Source organism: Monopterus albus, unplaced genomic scaffold (assembly GCF_001952655.1).
Source record: "Monopterus albus unplaced genomic scaffold, M_albus_1.0 scaffold222.1, whole genome shotgun sequence".
Classification (NCBI taxonomy): Eukaryota; Metazoa; Chordata; class Actinopteri; order Synbranchiformes; family Synbranchidae; genus Monopterus; species Monopterus albus.
In genome coordinates, this window is record NW_018128102.1 from 175,794 (window position 1) to 188,897 (window position 13,104).

Sequence of the window (13,104 nt, forward strand, 5' to 3'; positions counted from 1 at the left end):
CCCTCTTTTTTTTTTTTTTTTTTTTTACCTTGCTTCAAGTCTCAAATTCTGAATTTGTCATGTTTCCATGACAAAGCTGCCAAACTGTTTACATCCATATAAAACTGTTGCTAAATGAGAAACCGATGAAAGAACGCCGACTGTATAATCCTGACATGTTACACATGCAGGAGGGTATGTACAGTATGCTCCTTCACATTCATAACCCAAAACAAATTAGATTTTTACTAGACTATAATGAACTGTCTTCTTTTGTTGTTCTTAAACAGTATCAGAGTGCACTGTATAAACATAAAGCACACACTGTATCTACATGAAAACATGGGAAATCTTCAAATGCAATGCCATGACTAAGTCAACATACATTTCACATTCTAACAGACAGCCATCCTCGTGTGGTTAATTTCACTATGATGTAAAAGTGGATGACAGCAGCTAAGAAAAATGGTAAATGTTGAATCATTTGAACAGTTGAGGATAATTTGACTTAAACGATAGCAGACAGAAAATAAAACCTCCATTTAATTTGAAAATAAAGAACAAAGAACATTTTCCCTCTAGGGCAGCTGTTGTTAGTGCTTGCTCCTGTGTAGGCCATTGCCTTTGAGAAATATACAATCCTTAGAAGGATCAGATTTCAACATTCATGAGGAACAGACAGAAAACTTAAAAGCAAAGCAAATATGGATGTGTTAAAATGGTTAGCTCAGTAAAGAATTAGTGCTAACTATGCTTTTGCCCCCTCCAACCCAGTTTTACCGGTCCAACATTTTGGTGGTGGCTCTCTCCAGCTTCTCCAGAATCTGCAGCAGCTGAGCATCGTCGTCACAGAGGCCTCCCCAACCCAGAACCCGCGCCAGGTCATTGCCTGTGCCCAGAGGCAGCACACCCAGCTGACACTGCAGAGAGCAAATACACAATGAATTAAAATTATCCTAACTGATTTGACCTCCAAGTTTGACCTTCAGCTTATAAACACACTAACTGGTAGCCTACGTTATTCACAGGAGCATGTTTAGACTAAAATGCTAAAAATGCTAAACGGACGCTAGCATCTTATTTATTAGCCACACAGTGTATCCCATCAGCAAAGCTAACGTTAGTGTTAGCATAAGTTAGAAAGTTTAGAAGATTATATTTTAACAACATTCAAAATTAAGTGTGTAAACAAGATAGACAGATGTCAGTTGTTACCTTTGCAGAGCTGTAGCTCCTAATTAAACTTCCCTGACATCGCGCATTGAGGTACGCAGCAGAAATCACTGTTTGGATGATCCCGCTTCTGGTATTTGTGTCTTGAAAAAAACATTTTTTTTTTGTTTTTGTTTTTTTTAATCTACGAACTAATCAAATAAAACCAGCTTAAAGAACATGTTTCCAGTTTACTACTGTTGTGTCACCCGCGTTCTGCGGAAAAGCGGAAGTGCGCTGACCCGGTTTCCGGTTTGGTCACGTGACGTTCCGCATAACCCCTAAGCCTCCTTCTTCTTCGACTACTGTTAAAAGGCGGTTGGCAAACAGCTTTACGTGCATTACTGCCACCTTCTAAACTGGAGTGTGGATCAGAACTGCCCCTACCTACTATAACAAAATAACCTCGCCCAGTTCATATTATATTATCTTTGGTGGGAGTCCTCTGGGGTTTGTGCCATTTTTTTTTTTTATGATAGCTAACTTTAGCAATCTGAAGCTCGGTCGTGGTGAAGGGAAGTTAAATTCGCTCGAACAGAGACTATTCTGCCTTGTCTCATAATGACAGGCCCCTTATGCTTTGTGTACCACACTCCAAGCTTAACTGGACGCTCTTTTGTTTTTGTTTTTAAGCTAACTACTGTAACTTTCCCACCCTCAATAGCATGTAGCTAACTTACATCAGCCTACTGCAGTGACTGCCTCCCCAAAACACAGAGCAAACCTTCCCATGTCACAATCATGTTAACCACAAGCTTGCAAAGGGGAGAAGTAAGAGGTAACAGAGAAAAATATTCACGATCCATTCGTGTCACTGGCAACTACTTTATTCTGTATGAACCTGAATTAGCCTGACCAGCAGAAGTGAGGACCCCCCACCCCATGAGAGGAGCAACAGAAGTTGTCTGACATGATATGAAAATAACAATTTGCTTTCTAGTTTCAAAACGATAAAGATGTCTTCAAGCATTCATCATATATTTGATATTTGGCAGTTTCTATTTTCAATTTCAGAACAGGCAGCAAAAAAAAAAAACAACCTACAAACTAGGTAACCCCAGGTGAGTTTAACTGTCCTAACAACTGGACTGTCCTGTGATGTAACCACAGCTGGTAGCTCCCTACTTCTTCATGCACCTCAGCATTCTCCACATTTACCTTCCACATCAGTATTATATCATCATCCTCTTCTCCTCCTCCTCGCTCTCACCTGTTTATGAAGGTTGAGTTTATCCAGCTCCGAGAGTACCCAGCCTACACTGCCGTCTCCTCCGCACACCAGGATACGAAACGTCACAAACTTTTGGAAAAGGCGCAGGCTGGGTGAGGTGGAGGGCGTGGGATGGGACCAGAGGATGAGGAGGAGGCAAAGCACAAAATGTTAAAAGGCAGGTGTCATGAAAAGGCAGCAAAACAACAGCAAAAAACAGCTGTGGCAAACTAGAAACTCCCATGAGAGGAGAAATACACAGCAGTAAGAATAGAGCTGGTTACCAGGTGAATCTTTTTCTGCATTGTTAGAAATCGATACATGAGCTTATTTCATCAATAATTAGTTCATTTATTTCCATCAACTGTCAAGATTTAAAAGCATATCACTGCTTATAGAATCATCTGTATGCCACTTTTCCAAACCAGTACACCAATTCTGAAAAAAAAAAGTACAAGTACCCGAGCTCTGGTCCTCCGTTCATGAGGTCAAATACTTGCGCTGGGTTGAGAAGCTGCTTGAACTTGCGGAGGAACTTGACCCCCTGGTTGTCCCCACTTTTGGAGTTGACCAGCACCAGGAGAGGGCTGGCGCATGATGCAGAGGTGGCCTTCCAGAAGCCTGAAAAGTAGGTTTGTCCAAGCATGCAAGACTGAACAACATTTCAAGCTCTAAGTCAAGTTACAACTATTATAGTTCATATGTTGAGAAAGCTGTATGTGTTGGATCCTGGATACTAGATGACAGGGATTGTGCCAGCACTGTACATTTCTGATGACATTTCAATGTGTCTAATTTCAATATTAAATGCTGCATAAAATCTTTTCTTCAGTTTTCTCCTAGAATGTTAATCCAAGCATGCTAAAATTTGAAATGTTGAAACTTTTATTTTACATCATAAATGTACAGGATGAAGAGAATGAACAGATATTTGTGCAACAGTTAAGAAAATCAAGGGTCAGTAACAATGTCACATCTTTGCGGATTTACACTATTGAGGTTGAAAAGTGACATTCCTGAACTTTAAACCTACTGTACATGCAATGCTCTGAATGGAAGTGTCATTATGAGTGTGTGTGTAGGTGTAAGAGGTTTCTCACCATCTGAGTCGATGCTATTAAGTGCAGTGGGAGGGATGATTGAAACCCGATATTGACCCAAGGGACACACTTTCCCCATTTGTTCTTTACAGCTGTTATGGACCTGCACATATGCGAACACGCACACACACACAGTCAGTGGTCTCCACAGTAATTCAATATTTCAGTAGAAGCAGAAAGGTCATTACATCCCTCTGAAACCCACCAAATGTCAGTTCTACAACCTTTACAAATACCGCTCTGATTCATTTGTGTACATGTCTTTGTGTGTTTGAGTGCAGCCTCTGCTAAGTGGAGCGGTGAGTCAGAGTAAAAAGCCTCTTCTGTAGATGTTAGGTTTGTCTCTTAAAGGACAATTCCACTGTTCCATTTGTTTATGTTTTTACAGTAGTAGATCATTTTACTGCTTTTATCACATTATTAAAAATTTCCCATTTCCCAATAATTTAAAATAAGTATTATTAATTAAACACTGTCTTATGTACTACTTGTAAAGTGGGCTGTTTTAGACTGTAACTAGCTATATTTTCCATTATATGGATTTTCCTTTGTTTTTGTGATTTAAATTGTTTGAGAATGACAACACAGTAGGATTCAATAATAAAAATGAAGACAACAATCACAACAGTTGTGAAGAAATTGCTTAAATTGGTACAAAGGTACTGGATGGTTCATAATCTTTAAACACAAACTACAAGAGTGAAATAAAGGTAAAATGAAAACCCCTTTCAGCACAAAAATATGAATCACTTTTTGGCAAGGAGAATACTGCATTTTACTGGTGATACTGGCCCCTTAGAGGTAATGAAACTGGTACAAAGGTACTGGACAAGTGATAATCTTTAAAGTAAAATTACTGCTTTGTGGTTGTATCCCTGGCATGTGGAGGCATAAACATACTGAGCAGAGCAGCTTTAACTTTAATGACTATGGCAATTAGCCAAAACTTGCCAGCACTCCAGATGAAACTCATACATTAGCTTAAGCGAATATTTTATTGACAATATGCAGGACCCAACTGTTGGTATGAATGTCCTGTGCTATGTGATCTTCCTTACACATTTAATTAAAACTCTGGTTCTAAAGACCATATTATTTGCTAATGTCCTCACACAGGAAGATTATTCTCTTCATCTTGAGGCAGCCAGAGCACCAGGTTAGATTTAGGAACCCCGAACAGGAATTTATTGAGTCCATTTCTTATTTCGATCTGCCCTCCTCCTCTTCGCCTCAGGGAACTCTGCTGCCCTCTTAAGTGCAGTCCCATTACTCTGACAACTCCAGGGAACCTTTCTAACCTTCAGTCTTTGAGGGGCAAAAAGTGAGTCAAGAGCAATAAAAGGTTTGGGAGCACATCTCACCCTGAATGCATTTAATTCACAATTTAGTCTGGTTTGCTGCACTTTTATTTAGGCACCAAAATCACATCCTGCATCACCTTGATTAAATGATGCCTGATTTCAAATTCATAAACTCTGTAGCGTCAGATCCAAATTGAAAATAACTTCCAGCTGGCATATGAACACTGATTTGATGAGTCAGTTTTGGAGGCTAAAATCAGGTCTTACTTACAATGGCCTTGCACCAGAGGCATCGCCAGTCCTGCAGCCGCCGCACACTACCGCAGTTCTTATCACATACGACACATTTGGCACTGACTGGCAGGTTGCCTTCCAACCACTGGTGGGGCATGGACACCTGGGAAAAATATGGATAAATACTGAGAATGTACAACATGAACCATCCCAAGTCCAGACTCATTTGACCTGAAGTCATATTAACAAACCTAAGTGAGCTGGACTGGAATTGCTTGTGTGCAAAGATCTAGGGAAACCTTTTAAAAAAATTAATCATTTATAATCTGTCAGCCTTTTTGCCTACAGTTAATGCATTTAGTCATTTGAGTGATATCAGAGTATTTTCTCCTTTTGTTTTTGCACATAAACTGCAGTTTTAACTGAAAGTAAATGAAATACCCAATAAAGAGATGAAGGTAAGACAACATTTGGTTGTCTTGTATGCTCGCACATATAGTCCCACACTCACCCCCTCCTCGTCCTCAATTATGTCATTTCCTATGGAGGCCAGCGTGGTCCATTTGCAGTTGTTGGTGGAGCGAACTGCACAGCGCTTATGAGCCTTGAACTTACAAACTGCAGAGCCAAGAACAATCATGTTAGACAAACTGAACTTAAATATTACTGTGTTTTGGGTGAAACTTAAAGATAATTGTCTCATAATATCTGATTAGGCCAGAAAGACAGAGTAGCCTACATTGGTCCTTGAAAATTTATAGTTATTTGGTTGCATTTTCAAATGTGCATGTCTCTGTACCTTCACAGGACAGGCCATGGGAGGTGACACCTGGCAGAGCCTCTCTGCAGACATTGCAGAAGGTTGGTCTGGCGTGCGAGCAGGCGTACCAGTTGTGCATCCCAGAGAAATGCTCAACATTGAACTGGCTAGCCTAGGGAAGAGGAGGACAACAGTGGTCCCTGTTAATCTGGCTGCAGCCTTGAAGCACAAACAACAATAATCATCAGCATGCTACCTCAAACTAACTAGCCTGGGAAAAACATTGCAGGTTGGGATAATGACTTTTTATATTTCATGCTGAACTCAACAGGAGTAGCAAACAACTTAAATTAAAAGCATAAATGGACTGTTTTGAAATGATGGTAACACTGAAAGCCTAAAACCTAAGAAAATATAAGCTCGGCTTGGACAGCGCCTACAGTTTTCAGCTTTCTTCATAGCCTGTTAAAGCAAAGACAGATTTTATGAGAGACATCAATCTGTGGGCAAAGCACATTAGAGTAAACAAAGGATGAAGGGTGGAAATGAGAGAGGAAGAAATTATATGAGTGGATACTTTGTGTAAAAAAACAAAACAAAACTGAGGTGTGAAGTCTGCTCTCATCAAAAGTAATCACACACTTATGTCTAGCTTTTATCAAAGGAGCATTAGTTTGGCCAGCTTCTTGTCTGTATTCTGATGTCAGCCTACAGAATAAATAATGTTAAGACAAAGAGAGAGATTGACCGAGATGAGAAGCACCAACCTCATAGGTTTCCCATTTCTGGACAGATTTCAGAGCACTGATCCAGTCCTCCATTTCCTTCCTGCTCTCGGCACATAACATGAGTTTGCGAAATGGAGTGATTACCTGAGAGAAACAGAATGAAATGTGGGTTTAATTGCAGGCACTTCTGGATTAGTAAGTGCAAAGTTGGATACATTGGAGCTTCCCAGTTATGACTAAGACTTGGATGGTGAACTGGGGAATTTTTAATTACTCTAACTCTGATGTGATGTAAACACAGCATCTAAAACCTAAAATGACAGTGTGTCTGTATAAACTGTGGTCCAAGATTTTAAGATAAATATTTTTAAACACTTTGTTATCACTGGCAAATTATGACAAAGCCAAATGAAATGTTTCAAAATGCTGTGAGACCAATGTTTAGACATGTGGTGGTGTTTACCGTGAAGCTGTTGTTAATGTTCTTGGTGCTGGTCTCAGCTACACTGGCATCTGAAAGGTCCACTTCGTCAAAAATCAGAGACTAGTGAGGGGAAAAGAAACAAAACATACAATGTACATAAATATCTTACTGCTTTGTACATTATCAAGGTACATTCAATCACGTTTCACACCTTATAATGACATGAAAACCATTCTATTATATAGAACTCAACAGCTATTATAACAATGTGTGTACGTTTGGGACTGTTTCCAGTTTGTGAAGCTGGTTTCAGAGCTCACTGAAGTGCACATGCATTGCTTACAAATGCACCGCTGTAAGCAGCTTCTCTCACTTCCATACCTTGCAGTCTTTGGCATAGTAGAGGGTCCTCCCTCTGAGTTTGAAGTACCTCCTCTTCCATCTCTGGAAGGAGCTGGTCTGCTTTAATAGGATTCCCTCCTTCACACTTTTCTATTGTGAGACAGTGTCAGAAGAAGACAGAGGAGACAAAGGGGGAGAAATGGGAGGAGAGGAAGAAGAGAGAACATATTAGTGCATCCTGACCCTTTGACTGAGAGCTATTCTTCCTGGAGTTCACACATAAACAGAAGGAGATGCTGGGATGGCTTGTTTTTGTCAGACACACAATAGAGATGGAGAAAAGCTGCTCAGATGAGTGAACAGGCAGGTGTTGACTGAATCTGTGAGCACAAACTCAGCAAATGTTTACAGCACCTGTGTCTGTGCACCTTCCAACAATTTTCTGAACTTAGTTACTAATCAATGATCAGATGTGAGAAACAAGGCTTCTGGAGGTTGGAAGCTTCGTGGTTGAGTGTCAGTAGGAGACTTATGCAGCAATAAAGCCTGAAGTACTGTGATTATAGGCCAACAGTGAGGAGGTGGTGCAGCCACCTGTGGCTGCATGGAAATTATTAACATGTCCAGAGCGCATGATTCGACTTGATACCATGGATTTGCTTTGCTCAAACTCCCCAGTGACTCTACTGTGGTGGCTATTATTTTCCGTTATCCTCATCTGTGCCTCTGCTTATCACACACTCTATTTATGAGTACATGCCCTGAGAGGACAGACTGCACCATGAGTAATCAATTTGAGATAGGATGTCAGGGGTCGCCATGGAGATCCCCGTTTCTTGAGCAAGAGGATAAAGGGGCTCACTGATAGATGCTGGCACATCCCCCCACACAGAGATACACTGTGAAACTCCGGCACCATTACCGACAGGTCTCTCTCTATACCTGCACGTTTCTCACCTAATGTGGCAACATTCCTGCACAGGCAGCTTTCATCAGATCAGCCTCCATCACAAGCTGTTGTCTTTCTCATAGAAATAACCAATGTCAGCTCAGTCTGGGAGTTACACACATATAGTATGATAAAACATGAATGGATTAACTGAAAAACATATCCTCAGAAACAGAGCAGCGGGAGATAAAAACTTCTATATAAAGCCTTTTAAAAAAAAGATTCAACAAAAACACTCAAAGTTACAATACACAGTATTTCTCTAATACCTGGAAATGTGTCAGAAATTATAAGATGCTACTTAAAATAACTAATTGTACAGCTGTTCTGCAAAAGACGTCAGACAACGACCATGACTGAGGTTATGTAGTCATCACTCAGTCAAGATTCTTTGTTATATGAATCAGCTTGCACAACCACAGCTGCCATTGCAACCTGTGGGCAACGGTACACTGTGTCTTTACATGTGCAAACATGGATCCAAGGTGCTGAAAAAAGCAGGCGAACTGATCATAATCCTGTCTGGAAATATAACTTCCTGTAAATCAACTGGTCATTTCCATGCTCGATTAAGCAAATAAAATTCTGAGTAATCATAATTACATTCAAGTATAATGAGTTGACTGGTTCTTGGCTGTTTTGTGGTTTGTTTTACACATGAATTTCAAGTTAAATAGCACAAGGGTCAGAGTTTCATTGACCTGTAACTATTTCGAAACCACAGAATGACATGAGCAAAGAGTGTTAAAAGGACAGTGGGAGAGGTGGAAAAAGGATATTGTTTTTCTTATCTCCACATCACTAAACCGACTGCTAAATTGCACCATAATAAAAACAAGGACAGGCAGTGAGAAAAGATTTTCTGGCGCTTTCCACAATGCACGTTGTTTTTCTAGTGTAAAGTGCCAGCCCAATCAAGATTGACTGAGAGCAGTTGGCTCAGCAAGACCTTGGCAGGGTCGTCAGATGAGTGCACCACCCTGAATTCAGCCCTGCAGAAAATTTAACACTCTGACAGGAGGTTCACTACCTGCATGACAACTACCAACCAGGTGACTTCAGGACAAGAGAACGTCTGTGTGTGTGTGTGTGTGAGACCTTTTGAATGTGAAAGGCATTGGAAATACCGATATGTGTCTAGAGGAAATCTCCCAAAAATACCATGTATCTGACAATAGCACTTATTTATTTATTTAGTAGCTAGATGGAGATTTACATTGAGGAACAGAAGTATTTGAACACCCTGCATTTTGCAAGTTCTCCCACTTAGAAATCATGGAGGGGTCTGAAATTCACATTGTAGGTGCATTCCCACTCTGAGAGACAGAATTAAATATAAAATTCAGGAAATCACATTGTATGATTTTTAAAGAATTTGTTTGTCTTGCACTGCTGAACATAAGTATTTGAACACCTGAGAAAATCAGTGTTAATATTTGGTACAGAAACCTTTGTTTGCAATTACATGGGTCAAATGTTTCCTGTAGTTCTTGACCAGGTTTGCACACATGGCAACAGGGATTTTGGCCCACTCCTCCACACAGACCTCCTCTAGATCTGTCAGGTTTCGGGGCTGTTGCTGAGCAACACGGAGTTTCAGCTCCCTCCATAGATTTTCTATTGGGTTCAGGTCTGGAGACTGGCTAGGCCACTCCAGAACCTTGATATGCCTCTTACGGAGCCACTCCTTGGTTATCCTGACTGTGTGCTTCAGATCGTTGTCATGTTGGAAGACCCAGTGACGACCCATCTTCAATGCTCTGACTGAGGGAAGGAGGTTGTTGCTCAAAATCTCACAATAAATGGCCCCATTCATCCTCTCCTTAATACAGTGCAGACGTCCTGTCCCCTTCGCAGAAAAGCACCCCCAAAGCATGATGTTACCACCCCCATGCTTCACAGTAGGGATGGTGTTCTTGGGATGCAACTCATCCTTCTTTTTCCTCCAAACACGATGAGTGAAGTTTAGACCAAAAAGTTCTACTTTGGTCTCATCTGACCACATGACTTTCTCCCATGCCTCCTCTGGATCATCCAGATGGTCTTTGGCAAATTTCAGATGGGCCTGGACATGTGATGACTTGAGCAGGGGAACCTTCCGTGCAATGCATGATTTGAAACCATGACAGCGTAGTGTTCTACCGACAGAACTGTGGTCCCAGCTCTCTTCATGTCATTGACCAGCTCCTCCCTATCGTTCTGGGCTGATTCCTCACCTTTCTCATCATCCGTGATACCCCACGAGGTGAGATCTTGCATGGCGCCCCAGTCCGAGGGAGACTGACAGTCGTCTTTAGCCTCTTCCATTTTCTAACAATTGCTCCAACAGTTGATCTATTTTCACCAAGCTGCTTGGCAATTGCCCTGTAGCCCTTTCCAGCCTTGTGGAGGTCCACAATTTTGTCTCTGGTGTCTTTTGACAGCTCTTTGGTCTTGCCCATGGTAGTAGTTGGCGTCTGACTGACTGTGGGGTGGACAGGTGTCTTTAAAGAGTTCAGACAGGTGCTACTAATTTAGATTAATGAGTGGAGTAGAGGTGGACTTTTTCAAGGCACAGTAACAGGTCTTTGAGAGCCAGAATTCTTGCTGTTTCTCAGGTGTTCAAATACTTATGTTCAGCAGTGCAAGACAAATAAATTCTTTAAAAATCATACAATGTGATTTCCTGAAATTCTTTTTTTAATTCTGTCTCTCAGAGTGGGAATGCACCTACAATGTGAATGTCAGACCCCTCCATGATTTCCAAGTGGGAGAACTTGCAAAATTGCAGGGTGTTCAAATACTTCTGTTCCTCACTGTAGGTCATCAAGCACCCAAATTAACAAGCCAGACTATGTTCTGCTTGGTAAAAGTTACACGCTAACCACAAAAATTCATTTGTAACTGGGTAAAACTAATTTACTCAGCTGTGATCCTCTGCATGCTGTCCTTTTCTCATCAAAACCATGCTAACTTAACAAGTTACATGTTTTTTGCTTGTTTTATGCACTAGGGGGAAAAAAATGGAGAAAACTACTAACACGTTCTAATTAGTGTTGTTAATGCGTTACAAGTTTTAATTCAGTTATCAAATTTAAATTAGATCATTAGGGTAAAAAAGTTCTGTTAGTGTAGAAAAGCTAAACAAATGTCATAAAATGGAAGTTAAAAATATAAATAAAGAAGATTAACAGTAAACAAAGAATCATTGCTATGTTAAGTGATGTTATTCTAATTAAGTTAAGTCTTTGAGGGTTCAGGGCCTAAGACCCTAGGGAGGACATTGAGATTCAGCCATAATAAATTCACAGAGTATCAAAAGTTACCCAATTAACTGATTTCATGGTGACTGACAACAAATCGTCATGTTTTAATTAAGCATATGTTTTCAACTTTATTATTCCATCAGTTGCAATGGTGATCTTTTAGAAATGCAAATGCATCTTTATGTTCAGAGGGGGTGTACTCATTAATGCCGTTACTCATTTTCCCATCTGCTGACCTGTCTTTTGGCTGCATCACTTCTGTTTCCATATGACCCTCCTTACCTCATCTGTCTGCCTTTCCTTTTAATCCTGTTTCTTTCTCATTTTCTCTGCCTGTTTTTGCAGTAAGAGCCTCTGCTGTGTGAACGAGACAGAGTAATACAAGGCAGAGGCACCTCCGAATCAGTGACAAATTGAATTCATCACTCCATCACAACCTCATTTCTCAGCTGCAGTGTGTCTGTGTTTGTGCATCTATGAGATTTCCTGCCTTATAATGTCAGATACAGCTTCTTGTGGTCTAACAGTAAATGTGCTTTTATACCCTGAGGGAGAACTGGCTTGATATTGTCACACTATTAGAGAGAAAGTGAAGGAAAAGAAAAAGGAAATGGGAAGGAAGGATTGATGGTGGGAAAAAAGATAAATGGCCTGATGTATGGATCATTAGCAAGAGGAGATGGGAACAAGAAACAGAGTTGTGATAGTGAAGAGGAGCAAAGACTGAGAAAGAGAATCAAAAAACACAAAAAGGGTGAGACATGGAAATTAGTACAACAAAGAGGGACTTTGCTGAGTTGACATAAAAGAGAAGAAAACAAAAGCACTGGCACTGACGAGAAAGAAGAAAACGCATAAACAAGAAGGTGTAAAGGTCTTTTTTAACTGAGCCACCTGAATCTTTTGAGATAACATTGAAGCGTAACAACCCTGGTCCACCAATCAGGCTTATCCGTGGTTTCCACAACAACTCCAACATGAGCTGTCAGTCAAGAAGCTAATCAGAGAGGTTTTGTTAGCAACCTCCGATATTGCTGAAGGATGTACAGGGAGCAAGACCGTGATGTTTCACCAGAGGGTTGCTGATTCAAATCCCCAAACCGATTGCTAACATCTGGCTAGACTGTCTCTGTGGAAGAGGTCGAAATCTGAATCACAGTTTTAGCTTTTACCAGTCAGGCTGGTGAATGTTAGAAAAATCTCTCAATATAACTTCATACAAATCAACAGTCTCAACAAATCTCCAAAATAACCATAACATTTCATTAACATCTCCTTAGAAAGTTTCAAGAAATACTAAATATGAAAGCTTTCATGAAGGTAGAATTTATGACACAGCTGTTGTATCAGCTTTAACATGAAATGAGTATATCAGAATAAAACAGGAAGGTAAGAAAAAGCCCTTAAAATATATATTCAACTCACATTTTATGAACTGTGGCAAGTTGCACAGAAGAAAAGTTATGTGGATGCTACTGTATCAAGATGGCAACTAGCGGGGCTTGATAGTGGGAGTTTAAAAGAGACATGCTGTGTCCTTTTTCAGACAATCTAACTGCAACTTAAAATGAAGAAACTGTTTCACAAGAATTAAAATTTCATTTGTTTGATTGTTTTCTG

General features: G+C 40.4%; 1 protein-coding gene across 3 annotated transcripts in view; it reads right to left on the reverse strand.

Moving 5' to 3' along the window:
- The window catches only part of si:dkey-172j4.3 (diacylglycerol kinase eta), a 62,038-nt gene that overhangs the window by 17,584 nt on the left and 31,350 nt on the right, over positions 1 to 13,104 (reverse strand). For all 3 annotated transcript variants that reach the window (XM_020619548.1, XM_020619546.1, XM_020619547.1), the window contains exons 4-13: positions 7,330 to 7,440; positions 6,988 to 7,068; positions 6,564 to 6,668; positions 5,836 to 5,968; positions 5,548 to 5,654; positions 5,074 to 5,199; positions 3,502 to 3,604; positions 2,863 to 3,022; positions 2,402 to 2,510; positions 760 to 899 (exon numbers count right to left, since the gene is read on the reverse strand). In XM_020619548.1, coding sequence (XP_020475204.1) covers positions 760 to 899; positions 2,402 to 2,510; positions 2,863 to 3,022; positions 3,502 to 3,604; positions 5,074 to 5,199; positions 5,548 to 5,654; positions 5,836 to 5,968; positions 6,564 to 6,668; positions 6,988 to 7,068; positions 7,330 to 7,440 — 1,175 coding nt within the window. The remainder of the gene's footprint in view (positions 1 to 759; positions 900 to 2,401; positions 2,511 to 2,862; positions 3,023 to 3,501; positions 3,605 to 5,073; positions 5,200 to 5,547; positions 5,655 to 5,835; positions 5,969 to 6,563; positions 6,669 to 6,987; positions 7,069 to 7,329; positions 7,441 to 13,104) is intronic.